Raw genomic sequence first — 22944 nt, forward strand, 5'->3', positions numbered from 1 at the left:
CTCACCCATGACCTGTGGGAGCAATGAAATATAAGCAACAATGGACTCTGTTGTCAGGCATAATGGTTCGGTTAACCCTGGATTCTGAGTTGAGATATTCTTCATATTTAGTGTCAATGAAATCAATTACAGGCTGCCAACTTTTGAAGAATTGGAAAAAAAAAAAATTGTATTAAAATATTGTAAAAAGACAAAACTAGAAACTAAACTAAAGCCCGCTATAATGACCTGTTGCATAGATTCGGAAGACAGGGAAATAAGATCGTGTTGTGCAACACACACTTTTTAGTGTTAGCTATTCAAGTGGAAAGAGAATTAAAAACCCATGTCAAACTCTTTATTTCTTAAATCCATTTTCATTTATTCAGATGGCTGCTGGCAAAATTGTTAGCATGCCAGACAAAATGCTTAGTGTATGCCCTGTGTTCAAATTCTGCCAAGGTCAACCTTGCTTTTCATCTTTCCAGGATTAATAAAATTAAATACCAGTCAAGTACAGGGGTTGATGTAATCAACTTTTCCCCTCCTTCAAAAACCACTGGCTCTGTGCCAAAATTTGAAACCAATTATTTTTCAATTTGTTAGTCATTTTCCAAACACCAGCTTAATTCTGAAAGCATGATGTATTTTACTAAATCCCATAAAATTTTTGAAACAGTGTTTGTCAATGGAAATATTGCTGTATAAAATTAATTGAAACAGAGGTTTCACTGGAAGTATTGCAACAAAAGTTAGAATTAATAAAGTTATTTTTCTTATGATACAATAGCATGGATACATTGTCATCAATAACATTCTAAAGTCTATCTTTTCATTGTCATGAACTATGGAAAGGTTAGCTATATAGCATATCTCCATTTAACTCAAGCTTTTATGAGGACCAGCATCTTGAGATCTGACCACACTACTCCTTCCTATATCTCCCTTTTCCAATGGTACTTTCTACCAAGAGCACATGCCCTGTGTGCATTTGCATTACATGTTTATTTATTCTTTAAGGTCACTTGTGCTTCATCTTTTATGTAAGCTAGCATCACATATCTAACAGGTCATGATTACATCATTAATCTCCAAATCCTTTCCAGTCAATGATCCTATCTCAACTGCTGCATCACACTTCTTACACATGTTACATAGAGTCTTGCCAAAATATTCAATGTTTTTCAAATACAAAATGGAATAGATTCATACCAATTGCTGTTGTCAACTGCATCTCCAAAACCTGGTGTGTCAACAACAGTTAAACGCAATGAAACACCATTTTCTTTAAGGAGTACTTGAGTTGTGTCAACCTATAAAGGAAAAAAAAAAATGAAAAATATGATCTTCTGAAAGCAAAGTTTATTTTATAAAATTACTAATAAAAAAGCCTAGATATTTCAATGGAATATATATAAAGTTGCAGTCATGGATGAAAGTATTATGTATAATAGTTGCAGTTGAAATAATGGCATCAATTAACCAACTTGTCCTGTCAACAGTAAGTAGTTCCTCAAACCAGAAGAAGTACTGCAGAAATGAATATTCTTAATCTTAATTAGTAATTTCTTTTTTAATTTAAAAATTTTTATGTTTTTATATTTTTGGCATTAGGAAAGGCATCCAGCTGTAGAAATCATGCCAAACAAGTAAAAAAGCATAATGTGTTCCATGGACCCATTCATTCCTGTCAAACATCCAATTCATGCTAGCATGGAACGCATATATTAAATGATGATGATTTTATAGAACTTAAGATATTTTATTTGGACGCTGTCAATATGAAACTAGATCCTGGGTATTTGTAAAGCTTAGAGATGAAAGTGTTGAGTAGTTCCTCAGTGGCCTATAGCACATTCTATAATTTTACTTACACTTAATTATTACTGACAAATAGAAAGTTACTGAAACTTTGGTGAATTTGTACAAATTATTGGAACAAATGTTTTTTGTTTTTTTTTATGAATGTCAGAACAAGAGTAATATATTATTTTCAGTTCAGAAGATTGAAACGGCTACAGTAGTATTGTAAACATAATTGAAAATGCATTTGTGAGTACATGTGCCATATTTTACTCATTTAGACAGCAGACTTTTGCATTGCATAATACAAATTTCTTCAATGATGGAATATAACATAATTAAAAAAATTTGATTATAAATTCTTTATGCTACTATCAAACATTGGCTTCATTTTTAATACATAAGTATGCTTGTGTGTGCATGTATATACACACAAACATATACAGATCAATAAAGAAAAAAATCAGCAGCCTCTCCAAAACAGATTAGGTGAATATTATACAGGATTGCAATGTGAAGAATGCAAAGCTTTTGTAAAATGCTGCTACTAGAGGTAACTGAGTGCCATCTCTCCACTTAAATACCATTAAAGGGGGATCATTTGCTGACATTATACCAAAACAGAAAAATTCATTTTTGAATAGAACAAATATTCTGAGAAAGTTGAACATCGTGAAAAGTTGAAAATATGGAGCAACATTAAAAAGGAATGAATAATAAGTATTATTTATAACATTGGAATGACATTTCAAATTTTAGGAGGAGTAAAAATGTAAAGCTGTCACGTAGATATCTTTCCCAAGTGTATTAGTAAAGAAAAACAGAATTTATCACAAACTACTCCAGCAATACTAATAGCAAAAAAGTTAAGTTGATTATTAAAATTTTTTGTCAGGAAGAAAAAGATAAAATTACAAGTGTAATATATTTAGGGTGAGGCCACAACAGTGTAACTTAAAGTTATCATGTGTATCTTATGAAAATGGAGTAATTACTAATAACAATGGCTGTTTGTTGAAGGCCAGCACTATAAGCTACACATTGTAAAATGCTTTTCCCAACACTGTGACACACTTTAGCCACATTTATTTCTTAGTTACTTTAAACATATTCCACAGTTTAGACAGCTTTTCACCAAAAATTTTATCAAAATTGTACACAGATGATTCACATCTTAATTGTTAATTATTATTCATTTTTAAAATCGTACTTTATGAAATCCTTAAAAATTAATAAGGAGCTTATATTACCAGCACCATCCACTTATTACTAACACTGATTTTTTTTTTTTGCCATATTTTTTTCTATCTTGAAGAGAAGTAGGGGGTGGTTTGAGAAGATTTGGCAGCTAAATTCTAGCAGGCTGAGAGACTTCCTATTCTAACTATTACTGACAGTAGCAAACCTTTTGATATCATTCAGCCCTGCCCACTTGTACTCTGTTGAATAGTAAACACCACCTTAAAAACAACACAAAATGCTGGCTGATGAGCTGTTATTGCTAATGACAGTAGGCCTATGTAAGGTACAGAAGGAACATATATAGAATCCTGGAATCTGTAACCCTTTTTAAACAGAATACTGTAAAGATCTTTCTCATTTATACTTATTATCCATTTCATCTCATAATAAAAATATATATGCACAACCTCATAAGTAGATGACAATATTATAGTCTTTTCACCACACTTTATAACTGCTCAAACCCATATTTCAGTCACAGATGAAAGCATTATCTATAAAACTCCATCATCTTTCTTTTAAATGAAAACAAAGTGATGCACAAATATTTAGTACTAGGAAACAACATTTCTACAATCTGCAGCATGCCTTAAAAGTTTCTAGAGATTAAGAAACCCCACAAAACTCTAAATTCACGAATCTCATAAATGTATTTTAGAATGACTTGAAAAGAGATTAATCCTTAGTTGTGCATCACAACTCCACAATTGTGTCTGTCTGGAGAAATGGAAACAAATCTTAAAAAGTATGTGCGTCAAGAAATCCAAAGGTGAAGGAAGGGGTGTGCATGCACAAAGCCAGGATCACAAAACTTCCCAGCAATCATATGGTACAAGAATGGGGTCTGAATTACAAGATATTGTAGGAAATTTGTATGACATTCAAAATGCTGTTCCACAGAATATTTTCAAAACACCCAATAAATTAATGTCATATATTTTGATGCAATAATTAAAGTCAAATAGATAGCCATCACCACAAAAAAAAAAAGAAGGAAAAAGAACAAAAACAAAATAAAACCCTATTTAATTCATCAAAACAGCTCATCCATTATTTAATGCAATTAATTAACCTATATTCATTTAAATAATTGTTTAAGCCTTGTGTCATAAAATTCTTTGCTCTGAAAATTTTCAAATTAAGAATACAAATTTCTTTTAATTCATGAAATCATCTGCTTATATTTTTATAATGCTGTATTATTTAGATGTTGTTCATCAGAGTAGTTCATTCAAACTGGTAAGGATGAAACTAATATTCATTGTTCAGTAGAATTATCCTACTATACAGACAAGTCTCATCTTAGACTAACAGTTCCTCTTGTAAAAAAAAAATATATATTATTTAATAAATACCAAATGCAATAGAAAAAATGCTATTTTTGTCTTTTATACATCAGATTATTTTATGACAAACACGTCCAGCAAACTTGGATATTGTACATTTGATACATATGAATATCATCATGGCTGTGCACACACACACAAATTCTTTTTCAATCCTGGCCCAAAACACAAGCCTTTTCCAGCTGCCCATATCCTTTCTTAGTCATTTCCTCTTATGCCCTCACCTCTCATGTCAATCCTACTACATTTTACCCTGCCTGCTTCAGTTTAAGCTACCATTAACAACAGCAAACAGTGTCTACAGTTTTAAAAATAATCTTACAATGTAAACTAAACATTGAGCCAAGGTTGATTCCAAATTAATTCATTGCTTTTTGTTTTTAGTATTTCTTGGACAATGTTTAAGAGAAATTTTGTTTGTTCAAAAAGATATTTTTTTAAAAATTAATTTTACCCTTCCTAAGGAAATTATAATAAAACAGTAAATTTGATGTGGAGGGAGAGAGAGAGTTGAAAGTAAATGGTTATAAGAAACGATGGTGGGGTAAAGAGGAAGAATAGAAGAAAAGAGAGATTCAAGGAGAGACTAAGATAAAGGGAAAGAGAGTGAGAGAGAGACTGACTGGGAGAAAAGGGATGAGGATTGAGAGAGCTAGTTGGGCAAAGAGAAAGTGGTGAGCTTAAAAAGGAGGTGAGTTTTGTGAGAATGGAAAAGAGAAGAGAAATGGGATCATTGAGATGATTAGAGTGGTCGTTGGGATATATAATTCCCTCTGTAATAATATATTGGCATTTGTCTAGAAATCATAACCTTGACCTGAATGTAATTCTTGTTAATCATTATTATTATTGGTTTAAAGACATATGAGAATAAAGAATACATATCCATAGCCTAATTTTAAATAAAAGTTAATTAAATGCCTTAACATTTCTCATGTTAATAGTTATTTAGACCAAAGTTATTTGCAACCATAACAGCTAAGAAATTAAATAGACTTTACAGCTTCATTTTCATGTTCAGCTGGCACAGATCATATGATTCTGTTTGATCATCTATTGCCTTTTGTTGGTGGTCCATAGAAAGTCCAGCCTCTCACACTCCTCTATCCTTTTGCTGACATATTTTCAATGTATTTCTGTTTGTTTCATGTAAGCATACTTGCAATTCAGAATTTTTCCTATTTTCATCCAAGCTAGTGTATTTCTTAAATTCTCACCAATATGACATCATGCTGAATATTCAAATATTAATATGATTACATCATATATTTTGCTTCTTTATTATTTGCACTAGAGTACTCGCACCGTTAATATGCATGTCATATGTAAATGTACTGAAACTGATAATGAAATATAGTTAAAATCTAAAATATCAAGTTTATTTTTAAATACTGATATTTACATACTGTAGTATTCTTAGCATTGAATTTTTTTTTTCAAGTGTTTATATTCCATTCCTTCCAGTATGCATGCTAACACAATTTCATGAAAAAAATAGTCTTTCTTTTTTTGGAAAGTAAATTTTTCATAAATTTATGTGGATGTGATTGATTTATGTGTGTGTTATCATCATCATACCCATGCTTGCATGAATCAGATAAGATTTGTTGAGGCAGAATTTTTATGGCTGGATGCTCTTCTTGCCGTCAACCTTCATTTGTTTCCAAGTATGCATGCATACACACTTGTATGCACAAGCATCTTAGCTAGAGATACATGCACTTCAGTGCATGTGCATATATGCATGTGAACAAAAGTGATCTATCATTATCTTTCTAACTAGCTAGCTAGAGTGTGTGTGTGTGTGAGAGAGAGAGAGAGAGAGAGAGAGAGAGAGAGAGAGAGATGGCGGTGATGTGAGAGAGAAGTAGATAGATAGATAGATATTTAAACAACCAACAAAATACAGGTTAAGCTACATTTGAGTAACAGTTAAGTAAGGGAAAGTGATAAAAAGACTCTCATTTTAATTCTTCTACTACCTCTCCCGATTTGTGGTTTGATCACCTTCTACTGCATTACACAAAATATTAAAATACACACTGGAAATTATTTTAAGTAATTAAAAGAAATTCTCAAAATTCCTACAGTTAAGACAACTTGACCAATAACTACAACCCTGATAAAACAACTAATATTTCTATTAAATACACATGAGACTTCATTTTGGTAAACCAATTTGCTATGGTATATATCCTGTCAGTGTACATAAAACTGGTAATTTACAAAGATTAGTAATATATATATATATATATATATATATATATATATATATATATATTTGAGTGATGTACACTTTTTGGAAGCTCAAACCCAAATAAACTTATTTGCATTGACATTAAATCTGTTTTTATATTGTGAATGCAGCACAGCACTTGCTATCATGTTTGGTATTCATTTAATGGCAACCTTACACTATTATCAGTTCTTAGAATCCCAGCCTGAAATTCTAAATTATCAATCAGACAGGACATTCTTCAATATAAGCTATACAGGAAGTTGATGGTTCTAACAAAACTAAAAATTGCAGTACTCTGGTAGCCATCATATGATTTATGTTTCTAATTTCAAAATTCTTTCAGAATGATTACATGTAAAGAAGAATAAAAATGTTTCACTATGCATAAGTGAATGAATGATAGACATTGATATGTCTATCATTCATTCACTTATGCATAATGGTACTCAGGAAGAAACTTTTATTTTTATGTTTTTTAGTTTAAAATTGTAAAGCTGGTCAATTTCTGTCTACACTAGTAATGTGTAGAGGATATGCCAGAACTTATGAATGATGTAAGTACATGCAGCTGTTCTTCACGGTACCATGAAACAAAAACAACTGACTAATATATGTAGCTACTTTGTACAATATTATTTCTAATTTCTATCACCAGTTAATATTTCCCCTCTATAATTATTTAGAAAAGAGATACTTGTTTTCATGACGTATTGAAATACCCACTTGAAATCAAAATGAAGTTATCTTTGAAATAAATGTACAAAATAGAAAATAGATTGAATAAGAAAGATATTTTTTAAAGCTGTCCATAGTTTTCAAATGTAGAGCATGTTGTGATTCTGCTAATTCTCCCTAATTCTTTAATACTTCTTATGTTTGGAATGGACAGATGAGATCCATGATTAATTCTCTAAAGCATGCTGTTGAAAGGTGTATATTTTTATCAACTGAGAAGTGTGATAACAGGCAAATTTCTTGAAATAAGATGTGAACAAATCAGTTTGAAGCTGGGAACAATGATAACAAAAAAAGTCTTCTAGTCATGGTTACAGATATACTAATTGTCCCTATATTTTTGCAGTTTACCTCAATATAGGTTTGTGTCTGAGCTTAAATGACAAACACTATACACCCTTATAACATCCACACAAAATTGTAGTAAACAGTCTTCTGATGACAAGATGCATGCATAGAGCCAGAAAATGTTTAATCCCCAATCAGTCATTAGCTAGCTACAGCTTCCAAGTATGACTCACATTGAAGTGCTGCTACAAGCACAAACATCTTAGACTATAGCCTGCCTAAGACCATCCAGCTGATTAGCAAATACTCACTCCAATACATTACAACCACTACTTAACAGCTGTATTAATTTTCTCTCTTATCATTACTAAAACAGCCTCTCAAGTAGAAAGCTACATACTTCTCCAACCTGGTCCACAAGAACTTACCCTTCCTTGCAAATATACTGTATTTCACTCTCGCAGACCTCTTGGAGTAAATATTCTTTCATCCTCCCCCACAAGAACTCCAACCTATTGAAATTATCTCCCTGCTTACATATTTTCCCTATGACTCGCACCCCGAACCGCAGCCGATTGAAAGGCAGACGGTCGGCCGGCCGGGCGCCGCCGCGTACCCGCAGAGCCGATCGAAAGCGGCCGAATTGAGAGCGACGCCTCGGCGGCGGACTGCCGCCGCCGAACCGCCGGCGCGATGGAAAGGCCGACGTGTCGGCTGCGATACGAGCCACGCGGCCGGTACCGTACCCGTGAGTTTGCGATCGAAAATTTCACAATGAGCATTGATCATACAAATTTTCTTTAATGGTTTAATCAGAGGAGGAAGGGTAGCTGAATGAATGACCTCCTTTTAGACCTTCAAGACTAGTAAGAGGAAGTTATTCTCAGACTGGAAACTTGCCCAGAATGCTTGCAGCACAGTGGACTCTGCTAAAGGTACTCAATGTTTGGTGTATCAAGAAGTACTGTCTAGAAAGTAATGACAGCCTTTGAGAAAGAGGGAAAAACCTCCTCATTGAAACAAAACTCCAGAAGAAAACCAAAACTTTCAGATAGGGACCATTGGACTCTTATGCGAATTGTTAGAAAGAATCACAAAATACAGCTCCCAAAATCACTGCAGAGCTTAATGACCATCTCAAGAACCCAGTCTCCATAAAAACTGCTCATCGGGAGCTGCACAAAGCTGGATTTCATGGGAGGGCTGCAATCAGAAAACCACTACTTTCAAAAACAAACGTTGCAAAACATTTAGAGTGGAGTAAAAATCTACAAAATTGGTCTCTAGAGCAGTGGAAGAAAGGTATTTTCTTGGGCGAGTCATCCTTTACCTTATTTCTGACCATCAGCTGACTATACATGTAGAGACAGCCAAAAGAAGCACTTGACCCAGACTGCCTTCTTCGAACTGTTAAATATGGAGGAGGATCTGTGATGATCAGGAGGAGGTGGTGGTGGTGGTGGTGGTGGTGGCGGCAGCTATATCTTGGAAATCCGCCGGCCCAATGGTTTCCCTTCATGGCAGAATTAATAGTTAAGACTATTCAAATATTTAATCTGACAAATTCATCCTATGGTTGCAGAACTGTTTCCAGAGGGAAACGCAGTCTTTCAGGATGATAATGCACCAATTCACACAGCTAAAGTTGTTACTGAATGGCACAAGGACCATTCTAGTGAAGTTGAACATCTTATCTGGCCATCACAGTCCCCAGATCTCAATATTATTGAACATTTATGGTGCATTTTATAAAAACGAGAAAGGAGTCAATATCCTCCATCATCATTACAAGAACTGGAGACTGTTTTAACCGAAGAACAGACAAAAATTCCTTTGGAAACAATTCAAACTTTGTACAAGTCTATACCTCATAGAATTCAAGCTGTAATTACTGCCAAAGGCAGTCCTACCCCTTATCAAAATAAATTTGTTTGAAATTTTAAAGTGTTTCCATTATTTTATCCAACCCATGCATATAGAGTAGTTTTATTTTCACAAAATGAAATTACACACCTCTTTCCTTTTTACACCCACCCAATTATGGTGTTTAAAAAAAAATCAAATTGATACTATATTTAGAGATGTTTTCCCCACTGATATTGACAAGCTGCAATCTGGGATTTTTTCCTCTCCATACAGTTACAGAGATCTAAAACAGCAACTATTACTGATTAAAACTGATAATGAACCTTACAATGGGCACTGATGCATTGTAATTAATAATTACAGTTTTAGAAAGTTATTTGCAGAGAACCATTTCTGTGGAGGGATAATATAAAAGGTAAAAAAATAGGTTGGTTAACCAGGTGCAGAGCATAATGACCAAAAAACAATTCAAAATCAATATCTGTTTTTATGCATCTTTGGATATGATTAATCTAGGGGATGCTCAACAAAACAACTAGGTTAAATTAACCCAATGAAATCAGAGATGATTTAGTTTCCAAGGCTCTGATATTCTACTAGCTGTTGTAATACAGAAACAAATACATTCTACTGGTGTTAGTTTTTAAAGCACAAGAAAAAATGTTAAAATAAAATTTTCTTCCTATTGAATATAAAGAAAATTTTATATACAGCTGGAAGAAAATTTATAGCACTTGTAAAGTTATGTTGTATTAAAGGTGTGAACTACTTAAAGTGAATGCAAAGAATTTACTTAGGTGACTTCAAGCCATTTATGAATCAGCAAAAAAGAATCCAGAAGAGATGTGGTGAGGGAATACAATTTTTTGTGCAAGTGAATAAGCAAACAATTATTTTCTTTGAGTAAATTCAGAGGGAGAGCCTACTAACAGCTAGGAAATAACATAAATAGTTACTTTAGTAGAGAGAAAAAAAAAAGAAGTGAATATATTGGTCAGAGATAACTGATGAAAACCACATTTTAAAAATCTACTTAGTTCTAAACAGGTCACTCTTAGTGTTTGTTTCATGTAGAGAAAATGTATGTATGTCAGTTAGCATATTATTTTTCCCTTTAGTAAATCCAAGAAAATAAAATTATTTACCTAAACTATTACATATGAACAGTAAATTATATAATTAAATTTCTTCCCATTTAAAACATATGTTTGAAATAATGTTTCTTAAGTATAAAATTGTTTATTGTTAAAGATATTTTCATCATCTATAAAGATTCTATATTTTAAAGTTGATATGGCAGCATCTAGATAGAGCAATTCATTTATCTAATCACTCAGCTTTCACCAATTTTTTAAATTTTATTTTTTGAACAACATTAATATTATTTACATTTAGTTTGAGAAAGTTGTGACTGCTGATCTTGATAATAGGGAGAACTAGCATATAAGTTTAATTCCTAAATCTTTTATGTTAGTAAGAGTGGAATGGACTTTACCAGCTTGAATATAAATAAAATACAGTTAGTGCAACTATTTCTACATCTGGAGGCTCTTCCTTTTTCGAGATAGATTTATATAACATTTTATCACCAAAATGGAAACTAATAATACATTTTACAAAATAAATAATTAGTAAAATCATTAATAAAAGAATTTAAAGCAGATGTAATAAACTATAAAATGCAAGTTCTTTTACAGTTATAATCCATTATAATATGATTATCTGCAATATAATCTAAGTTATTACACATTTGCACAAACTGTTTGAGTAAAAGTTCAAATCACTTTTCAATAATCAACAAGAAACCAAAATACTTTGAAACTAGAAAGAATGGTTTCAGTATTAATTTAGAATAATAATTATTTAGTGATCATCATCATCATCGTTTAACGTCCGCTTTCCATGCTAGCATGGGTTGGACGATTTGACTGAGGACTGGCGAACCAGATGGCTACACCAGGCTCCAATCTGATTTGGCAGAGTTTCTACAGCTGGATGCCCTACCTAATGCCAACCACTCCGAGAGTGTAGTGGGTGATTTTACGTGCCACCGGCACAAAGGCCAGTCAGGCGGTACTGGCAACGGCCACGCTCAAAATGGTGTATATTATGTGTCACCTGCACAGGAGCCAGTCCAGTGGCATTGGCAATGATCTCGCTCGAATGTCTTTACACATGCCACCGGCATAAGTGCCAGGAAGGCGACGCTGGGCACAGGTGCTATCACAATTTCGCTTTCACTTGCCCCAACAGGTCTTTGCAAGCCGAGTTTCGTGTCCAATGAAGGAGACGACATTAGCATGGGTGCCAGTCATCGAGTTTAGTTCGATTTCGATGTGGAAATAATTTTTTCCCTTTTTATTTGACATTTTGTGTGAAATTTTTTGTAACTTTGTTGAAGAATAAATCCTGTTAAAAATGATTTCATGTCTGGCCATGAAATATAACTTCGCACAGGAACATGAGGATTAGCAACAGGAAGAGCATCCAGCAACAGAAAATCTGCTAAAACAAATTCCGTCTGACCCATGAAGCATGGAAACGTGGATGTTGCATGACAATACACATCACAAAAAAAAAAAAAAAAAGATCAAAGGTTGCTCCTATGTTCATAAGGCCAGTGTCCCAGATTCTGTGGCATACATATTTGCCTTCTGGATGGGATGCTGGTCTGTCACAGGATTACTAATTTTTACCAAAATGAAGTGTTTTGCTTCAGAACATAAGGAACCACCCAGTCCAGGAATCAAAACTACAATCTCACAATCATGAGTGCAACACCCTAACCATTAAGTCACATGCTTCCACATGCACATACACACACACACACACACACACACACACACACATTTTCTTTTAACACAGCAAATGTGGAAATGTCATTTCCTTATTTCAACAGAACAATATATACTTCATTCGTTTTAAGTAGCGCAAAAGTATGAGTGAAGTAGAACTGAAGAATACAACTGAATTATGGACGATATCTTAGCTTGCTAGTCATTAGGTTTATACATTCTATTAAATGCCATGTTAAACAGGAATAGGCATAGTGAAGCAATGGATAAAAAAATTGTAATTAGTGACTAAGATCTAGATATTTAAGTGTTTACCATATATATATATATATATACATTAGGTGTGTGTATACATGTAGGAGGACACAACGTGGCAGCTAGAAGGAGGATGAAAGTCGTCTGATATCAGAGAGGTAGCTAGTACAAGAGAAGTAGCTGGTATGAGAGATAGGAATAAAACAAACAGAAGTTGATGCAGAAAGATAAGTGAAACAAACTGTAATAGTTTAAAACCATTCCAATTTCTCACAACAGCAAAACATTTTGGCAAATAGCACACTCATATCTTTAGTGGCATGAAAACATGTATTTACTTAATATTGTTAATTTTCAGTGAGTTGCAATAAAGCTTTTTTTTAAATTCAAACCTAATGCAACACTTAAGCATAAATAAAAATATAGATGTGATTAATCTTTCTTTCAATTTGTTTTGTATGACTCAAGTGCTAACTGTAAGCAAAAATAGTTTCCAAATCAAAAGGTCAACAACTTTCTTTATATTTTGTCCAAATTTGCTTAACATCCATTTTCCCATAGAAGCAGGTGTCGAAATGATCTACTGGGCATCCACATTTCAGTTCTATCCACTTTATACATCTGACTGAACATCATCTTTCTTTGTCTCGCCCAAGGCTGCCACTGCTTCCGCCAACCATGTGACAGATCTTGAAGTGGTACTAACAGAAAGGTGAAACTTTGTGATGTAAAGTAACATAATATCTGTCAGTCTTGCAAACGCTATGGTGGGGAAATGTTCTTCATTTTAAGTATATGCCTAAAGTTAGACAGACTGAGGTATTTGGCATTAAGTATTTGATGGTAATATGACACAAACCATCAACTCCTTAATTGGCAGTCTGGTATTCTATTGTCTTAGTTGTAATACTTTTAATTGAAATAAACAATATTAAATATGCATTATATTTTCTGCTTAGTATATATTTTTTCATTCAATGTACACTATCAATACACATCATAAATTATAACTACAAAGTATCCAACAAACACATGGGAATAAAAAATATATATATATTTAAGAAAACAAAGATCATAATAATGTCCAAAACATTTTCAACTTGCTTTGACATTCTGCTACAAGTAACTTAACCATATTCTGACCTGCTGTCCTGACCACATCTACAGGATATCAATTTGTTCTATGTATGAGAACAACTTTCAGTTGACACTATCTTTAACTGACTTCATTGTCATTTTGACAAATGTAAACAGCAAATTCAGTAATCCACAATATTGCTATATGAGCTATTATGCAGCCATTCATGTGTAGCAAGGCACAAAGAAGCCAGTGCCATTTTGAAACAACGAGATCTCGCCTGCAACCATTGCCATATGTGAGACAAAAACAAGATCTCATCTGCAACCATTATTTAAGGAAAAGGCAACATTTTCCCTCTCATTTTTCTCACGCTGACACCGAGCAATATATCAAAGCCAGGAGTTCACAGCAGACTTTTGTCCCGCTGTGATACCATATGCATTGTCTCCAGAGGTTATTGAACCTCACATGTATGGGAGAGAAGGCTAACTACGCACTGCTGTGAAGATGGTTACTGAAAGCAAACCCCTTGTACGAAGCACCTGTAAATAAATGGTTATTGAATTTACTCTGCCTAAGAACTTCATTCTTTGTATTTCCAGCTCCTTGAATCAACATCATCATCATCATCATTCAACGTCAGCTTTCCATGCTAGCATGGGTTGGATGATTTGACTGAGGACTGGCGAACCAGATGGCTGCACCAGGCTCCAATCTGATCTGGCAGAGTTTCTACAGCTGGATGCCCTTCCTAACACCAACCACTCCGAGAGTGTAGTACAGAATAATTATAAAGGAAGAAAAATACCCCAAAAGTATCATAAAAACCTTCCTTCCATTATATATGCAATTAAATAAACAATGCTTATAAACTTGATAAAGTCCACAATCAAGCTACAGTATATGTAGCAGTATGCATATTTGTCACATCCTGTTGCTATATCCAGCTTATTATTTATATCCTGAAATTTGAGAGGATTTATTGATCAATTACTTCTTATTTTTCCAACAGCTCATAGGAATCTAATCTTAGTCAAGCAGGATGCCTGTCAAGATTATTTATCCTAGCAGTTAATTTAAAAGGCTGGAACTAAATATATAAAAGCATTTTGTCCAATACTAAAGTTTGCAAAGGTTCATTTTTCCTTAACCCTTTAGCATGTAAACTGACCATATCCATATCATTCACTTCACAGCTATTGTTCACTCCATTCATAACATAAACTAAGTCACCAAGGTTACATATTCCATTTGACTGAGGCATTAGAAATAGCAAAAACTATGAATTGCAGAATCTGAAATCATACTTTACTTTAATCTATTTATTTATTATTACACAGCCTGTAAAATATGGGATCCTACTAACTTCTTTTCCATGATACCTGAATAATGTCTTAGGCTTGGCTCACTTTGTTGAATGCATACGAGAACTGGACAATCTCAAGCTGACTACCAGAGCATTCTCTTGAATTGAGCTTTCCACAATTGACTATTGGTCCCCTCATTAGCATGTACTTTACACATACCCAAGGAACTGATCTACTAAGAAGGTGAGTATTTGCAGTAGTTAGAAAAAATGCTATAAGGATACGCTTGGTTTCTGAAGTACTTTGATAATGATCCAGCATCACAGGACATGCCTTGCACAAGATTTGCAGCCACATGAAGGGTGCTGCCTGGTTTTGAGCAAAGCAAATATTATAGGATCCTTAGAGTTCTGAGCTTTCTCAGACAAAAGTACTACTATTTTTCCCTATGATTATAATAATAATAAATGCTCTGATGTAGTACCAATGCTCTGATGCAGTACCATATGCCCTGATGATATTCTTGAGATCCTTTAAATAGCTTTTGGCTAAGAACTGAATCATGTTAATACATCAGTTGAGTCTTGTTAATTCTTAATGAATGTAACACAAAAACCTAAGTTTACATCTGTTTAAAGTGTCATTCTTTCACATTTAGTTTGTTTCTATTATTTATCAAACAAAACATGAGATACTCTAGATCAGTAAAAACTAGGGATTTGTTCATTGCACTTTCTCAGAAAAGACAACCAAACACAAATACTACACTGTGAAAAATGCATAAAACATTTTTTGTCTTTTAAATAGAAATAATAAAAATAAATAATGTTTGTAAACCTTGACAGTCTTTTGAATTCTTAGTGATGGTCCAGGATACTCAGAAGAATATAAGTCCGTTAGAAATAGAGAATTTATCAATGTAGATTTTCCCAAACCAGATTCACCTGAAAGTACACAAAAAGAAAATATTGATGTTGGCTGGATAGTAATGGTGAGAGTAGCAGTTAAAAAAAAGACAAAAACAAACTATAGCATTGCAAAAGCTCTGACAAATATTTAGATAATATTGAAACAAACTGATTTTGAAATAGCAAAAACATTCAAGTAAAAATCATTAACTTACATAAAAAAAAAGAACTTGATATAAATTTATTCTCTAAAATATCTACAAATTATACATTTACTTAATGGTTCTCAATAATTCAGCCAGTATGGCAGTATAGTGACATCTATGTTTCACTGATGACATCTATGTTTCACTGATGACATCTATCTTTCACTGATGACATCTAATAATACCAAAACATTTCAGGGGGGGGGGGGGGGATCATGTACAACCAGAATAATTAATATGCTAGTCACTAACTAATATTGTTTTTTCTTCACTGAATAATTTGATTAACTTTTAATGGCCACAGTATTCAATTTGTTAACACCAACTTAACATTTGTATATTTATATATATATTCTTAAGTCTTTAATATAGTGAATAAAAATTTACTACGGAAGTTATATATCAAATCATCATTATTTTCTATGTTTTTCCATGAAAAAGTTAAATGCATCCCATAGCATCTCATCATTTACCATAGTATATATCATCTTGCACACAGCAACAGAGAAAACTGGTCATTCTTCATAGTTGCATACATCTAACAGTGTGGGCTGGGTACATTTGTTGTTACTGGCACTAAAAAAGGTTCTCCTATGCAGGAGATCTAAGGTATCTCTTCCAGCCTGTACCAGTTACTATCCACTTCATTATCTGGAGTTACTGCCATCCTAGAGGGACAACATTCAATTGTCTTTGAGTCTCTGTGGGAATTTTCACTGGATAATGCTTTTGCTATGTGAACTGAGCAAAGGATATTACAGTGTTTTTCTGTGGCAGCTGGGCATGAAATAAGTAGATGGTGGTGAGGAGGAATACTCAACAGTACAACTTATTGTTTTGGATAAAACAGTAGGGCTAGATATCAAAGGAACTAATTATCCTAGACTAATGGGGGTTGGGTTGATATACCAACTGTTAGGGCCCATAGGTTATGGTAGTGCTTTGTTCATGATCAAAGAGTTCAATAAGAGAGAACTGCAATAGAGATCACCAGTTGCCAGTCAAGATGATAAGCATAGCTATGCACACACAAGGAGAGAGTAGCCCAAAGCTGGCTCCATTATTTAGATAGTGAGGGAAGCATTGTTAGCTATTGGGGGAGAGAACCATGACTGACAAGAGGGAATGGGAGAGTGGGTATAAATGATTGTCAAGTGAATAGGGAATGAGAGTGTGTATAAAAACTGTCAGCTGGACACTTCTGTCAACAGAATTTCTAAACAATTTAAAATAGATAAAAATTTAAAGTAGACAAAATCACTTGCATTCATTTTTGTTGGCAGGGTGTAAAATTTCTAGAAATTTCATTGAACAAATTTGGGCATATTTTCTAACTATATTTTAACAAAATGTAAATAATACAACATGATTATTTAGCTTAGTTTTTATGTTACAGTGTAAAGCTACTGGAAGAAATGCTGCCGAGTCCAGTCAGTGATATGTAACTAATTACAAAAGACTGAGTGCTGTTTGTTGGTAATGCTAATTTCTACAAATTTCCCAGAACTAAAATCTTGACATATTTTTCTAAATATAAATATATAATAAAAATAACAAATTCAATAAAAAATACTGCTGCTGCAGAGTTGGTACAAAAGTTATTTAGGTTAATGTGATAAACATTCATGTTGTTTAATAATTTCAAATAGTGGTAGTTACACATAAGATAAAATTTTGTTAGTAGAGAGGATCAACAAACATATCAAACTTCAAGTACACTGTTCATTATATTGTGGCACAAGACATGTGAATGCATGCACTGTTAAGAAACACAGCTATGGACAATAAACGACAAGGACCCTACCAAAGCTTTATCTACTTAACCAATCTATGTTAGAATGAAAAATCATAATTAAAAAAAAGAAAAGAAAAACTATATCATTACACTAGCAAAGACGACACATAAGGACAAGGATTTCTTTCATTTTTATGTACACTTAAAATGAATGAAGAATTAATAGGAGATATGCAGTTTGGTTTTGCATCAATGCTACTTCACAAATGGTACAACTGGTAGTAAATTGGAACAAGTAATTTTATTTGCTCTCAAATTCATTTGGAGAAAACATGCAATATAATCTGATGTTAATAAGTATCAGTCAAATATAAATGACTGAGATAGTAATCAAATTCAAATATATATAGGCCAGTCTTAAGACTGGTTTCTAAGAAAGAAAGATATATTCTTTTATTTGTTTCAGTCATTAGACTGTGGTCATGTTGGGGTACCATCTTGAAAGGTAGTAATCAAAGCGATCAACTCCAGTACTATTTTGTGAGTCTAGTACTTATTCTATAGGCCATTTTTGCTGAACTTGCCAAATTGCTAAGTTATGAGGATGTAAACAAACTAACACTAGTTGTCAAGTGGTGGTCATGGAAAAAGCAAATACACATGCAAACACACACCAGGCTTCCACACAATTTCTACCTACTAAATTCACTCTCAAGGCATTGGTTAGTCTGGAATTATAGAAGATACTTATTCACGGTGCTGTGCGGCGGGACTGAATCTGAAATAATGTGGTTGCAAAGCATGCTTCTTAACTGCAAAACCATACCTATGTCTACACTGTAAGCTTTTAGAATATTAAAAAAAATGTTATCACAAAAAAACCCAAATAAATGTCATGAAGAATGAAAGAATTGTACTCCTTTAAATATTGGGAAGACATTTTCAATAAACTTGTAATGAAATATTGTAGTATTTAAGACAGAGCTATATTTGCTTTTTAAGCCAAATTTTTTTTTCAATTTCTACAAATAATATAAATTAATATAGAACAAATTTTAAATGATAACCAAAAGAGAATGAGAAAAATATTTCGGTGTCAACAGAATTTAAGACAAAAAAAAAAAAAAGTTAACAAAAGTAGCAGTAATGTTAAGTCAAAAGAATGTAGTAGGCAAGCCCATATAGGAGATGAATAAGCTTTTTGAGGTAATCTACTGGTTATGACAAATTCCTAGCATTGGTAGGTAATATTTTCAATGTTAGTGTTGGACATTTTTATAATACTGGAGATGAAGTAAACCTAAACCAATAGTTTAGGAGTGGCCAATAGGGATTATGTAGAAATGTATCAGATTATGTAAATATATGGCCTAGTTTCTGACAGTATACTCCAGTACTGAAAGGAATGGTACTGCAAGGCAAAGCTGACCAGCATTCAAAATTCCTATAAACTCTCATCATTAGGAATTTAGAGACTAATATTGTATTAATGTATATCAGGTTGCTGTAAACCAAAATATAAGAACAAACAACATTTTCTATAACCTTCTAAGAGACTAAATAGTAAAGCCACCGACCAGATTTGTGGGTGGTGTAAGGTCCCCTCCCGACCCAGAGTAACGTGGTGGTGGAACAAGGAGGTAGACAGGGCTATTAGACAAAAGAAACAGGCTTGGAAGGACTGGAAGAACGGTGGTAGCAGGGAATTGTACCAATGTGCCAGAAGGGAGGCTAGGCGACAGGTTTATTTAGCCAGAGGGGAAGCAGATAAGGAAAGATTTTCCAATGTTCTGCGCCGTAAGGACCAAAGACTCGAGGTATTTCGTGTTGCAAGACAGTGTAGGAGAGAGAATAGTGATGTTGTAGGAGAGAAATGTGTTCGCATGGATGATGGTACGCTTGCATTAAATGAGGATGCAAAGAAAGAGGTCTGGAGATGCCACTACGATAGATTGCTTAATAAAGAGAATGAATGGGAGAAAGAGAGCCTGCCGTATGTCGACACAATAGAGGGACCAGCTATCCGAGTTGATAGTACCAGGGTAGATAAAGCAATTAAGAGTATGAAGACCGGGAAAGCCCCCGGCCCATCAGGAATCACTGCAGAGATGCTCAAAATATCTGGCAGTGTTGGCTATAGCCTAGTCACCCGTATTACGAACCAGGTGATACACGAAGGAGTCATACCCAATGACTGGTGTAGCAGCATCATAGTCAACTGCTACAAAGGTAAAGGTGACGCTTTAGATACAAATAATTACAGAGGCATCAAGCTGTTAGATCAGGTTATGAAAGTTACAGAGAGGGTCATAGCCCAACTAATTAGGGAGCGAATCAATTTAGATGAGATGCAGTTTGGGTTCGTGCCAGGTAAAAGCACTACTGATGCCTTATTTCTAGTGAGACAGTTGCAGGAGAAATACCTAGCTAAGGATAAACCTCTGTACCTGGCTTTCGTTGACATGGAGAAAGCCTTTGACAGGGTCCCCCGATCCCTTATCTGGTGGTCAATGAGGAAACTTGGGATAGAAGAATGGTTAGTGAGAGCTGTGCGAGCCATGTACAGAGATGCTGCCAGTAAGGTGAGGGTTGGAAATGAGTACAGCAATGAATTCCGGGTAGAGGTAGGGGTCCACCAAGGTTCCGTCCTCAGCCCCCTCTTATTTACCATAGTCCTCCAGGCAATCACAGAGGAGTTCAAGACAGGTTGCCCCTGGGAGCTCCTCTATGCTGATGACCTTGCCCTAATTGCGGAGTCACTATCAGAACTAGAGGAGAAGTTTCAGGTGTGGAAGCAAGGTCTAGAATTGAAGGGCCTTAGAGTCAACCTAGCTAAAACCAAAATCCTAATAAGTAGGAAGGTAGATAAAACACAAACCCCTTCAGGTAGATGGCCCTGCTCAGTATGTAGAAAAGGAGTAGGTAGTAACTCTATAAGATGTACCCGGTGCAAGCTATGGACACATAAGAGGTGCAGCAACATCAAAGGCAGGTTAACTAGCAAGTTAGTTTTTGTTTGTGGCAGATGTTCAGGTGCAATAAAGACTGCAAACAAACAGGAAACAACTTCTATCTCATTCCAGGGTGAAAAACTAGAGGTAGTCGATAGCTTCCGCTATCTGGGCGACCAAGTTAGTAGTGGGGGTGGGTGCGCTGAAAGTGTAGCTGCTAAAATAAGAATAGCCTGGGCAAAGTTTAGAGAGCTCTTACCCCTGCTGGCGACAAAGGGACTCTCACTCAGAGTAAAAGGCAGACTGTATGACGCATGCGTACGAACAACCATGCTACATGGCAGTGAAACATGGGCTGTAACTGCTGAGGACATACGTAAGCTCGCAAGGAATGAAGCCAGTATGCTCCGTTGGATGTGTAATGTCAATGTGAATACCCGTCAGAGTGTAAGTATCTTGAGAGAAAAGCTGAACATTAGAAGCATCAGTTGTGGCGTGCAAGAGAGACGATTGCGCTGGTATGGACATGTGGTGAGAATGGAGGAGGATAGCTGCGTGAAAAAGTGCCACACCCTAACAGTTGAGGGAACCCGTGGAAGAGGTAGGCCCAGGAAGACCTGGGCTGAGGTGGTGAGGCAAGACCTTCGTACATTGGGCCTCACCGAGGCGATGACTACTGACCGAGACCTTTGGAAATGTGCTGTGCGTGAGAAGATCCGGCAAGCCAAGTAAGATCATTGCCAGTGCCCCTGGACTGGTTCTTGTGCGGGTGGCACATGAGATGCACCATTTTGAGCGTGGCCGTTGCCAGTACCGCCTGACTGGCTCCTGTAGGATTTTCGAGCGAGATCGTTGCCAGTGCCCCTGGACTGGCTTGTGCGGGTGGCACATAAAAGACACCATTTCGAGCGTGGCCGTTTTCGTGCGGGTGACACGTAAAAGTACCCACTACACTCTCTGAGTGGTTGGCGTTAGGAAGGGCATCCAGCTGTAGAAACTCTGCCAAATCAGACTGGAGCCTGGTGTTGCCATCCGGTTTCACCAGTCCTCAGTCAAATCGTCCAACCCATGCTAGCATGGAAAGCGGACGTTAAACGATGATGACGATGATGATGATGATGATGAATTCTGGTCAAGGAAGATTTTATCACCAGAAACTCATCTCTATTACACTTCATTTAATAGATTTATTTACTGTGGTACTTGTCCTCTTAGACTCATGAGTGTTCACCAAATGATGTTATTTTGTTCCTTATTAGATTTCCTTTTCCATTTAAAAAAAAATGCTTAGAGAAAAAGTGACAGCACCTACAACCTTAGCCTACCCTTCAAGAAACTGGTGAGATGAATGTTCAATTTGAACAATTGTAGCTGATATCTGCAGGAAATATATTAGTGGAAATAAAATTGCCTTCATGATAGCTTAAATAGGGAAATTACAATTTGACAATGGTACTGAAAGGAGAAGATAACCAAAATTCCATCAAGAAGGGCTGAAGAACTATGACTCTTGTGAAAGAAGAAATATTATATGGGTGATGAGTGAGACAGGGCAAAAACTAGGGAAGAGAAGCTGAAAGAAGGGTAGAGTGCTAAGGACAATACTGCGGAGTACACATAGCCCAGGCAGATATGTTTCTTTTGATATTTGGTTTTAGGCTAGCTATCTAACCAGCAGCAGGGAAGAAGGGAGAGGACTAAAAATGTCAGTGTAAAAAAAAAAAAAAAAAAAAGCAGCATGGCCGCAGTCCGATGACTGAAACAAGATAAAAGATGAAATAACTAAAAATTAAATATAAAAAATATATATCACCAGTTTGACATGATGAGGAGGGGGGGGGGGTCTTTTCCGTTTGGCTGCCAGTGTCAGTTTCTATTCAGTGCAATGATACACTTTTATAGGCTAACGAATGACGGTTGAGCAATTTTAACCAATGGTAAACCACAGACGCATCCATGCTTGTTTCCATAGTAACAGGCAGAACATGAGAACCCTTTTGTCTGCAAGAAAGCACATGTTGACAAATATATTGAAACCACTTGTTTTCCTCTATGTTGACAAATGAGCTTGTGAATTTATAGTGCAGGAGATATGAAAATTACGATTTGTTCTAGAAACTGATTGAATACATTTCTAACTTTCGTTTTTAATGAACTGGTCAACAAAATGTTTTTTTTAAATATTTAATTTGCAATGTACTATTTTGT

The 22944-nt window shown here is 35.0% G+C and overlaps 1 protein-coding gene across 10 annotated transcripts in view; it reads right to left on the reverse strand.

Moving 5' to 3' along the window:
- Positions 1-22944, reverse strand: part of LOC106873280 (septin-7) — a 93835-nt gene that overhangs the window by 37434 nt on the left and 33457 nt on the right. For all 10 annotated transcript variants that reach the window (XM_089358494.1, XM_089358447.1, XM_089358230.1 and 7 more), the window contains exons 3-5: positions 15774-15880; positions 1192-1292; positions 6-140 (exon numbers count right to left, since the gene is read on the reverse strand). In XM_089358494.1, the coding sequence (XP_089214620.1) occupies positions 6-140; positions 1192-1292; positions 15774-15880 (343 nt within the window). The remainder of the gene's footprint in view (positions 1-5; positions 141-1191; positions 1293-15773; positions 15881-22944) is intronic.

This window comes from Octopus bimaculoides, chromosome 1, assembly GCF_046866305.1.
Source record: "Octopus bimaculoides isolate indiv1 chromosome 1, ASM4686630v1, whole genome shotgun sequence".
Taxonomy (NCBI): Eukaryota; Metazoa; Mollusca; class Cephalopoda; order Octopoda; family Octopodidae; genus Octopus; species Octopus bimaculoides.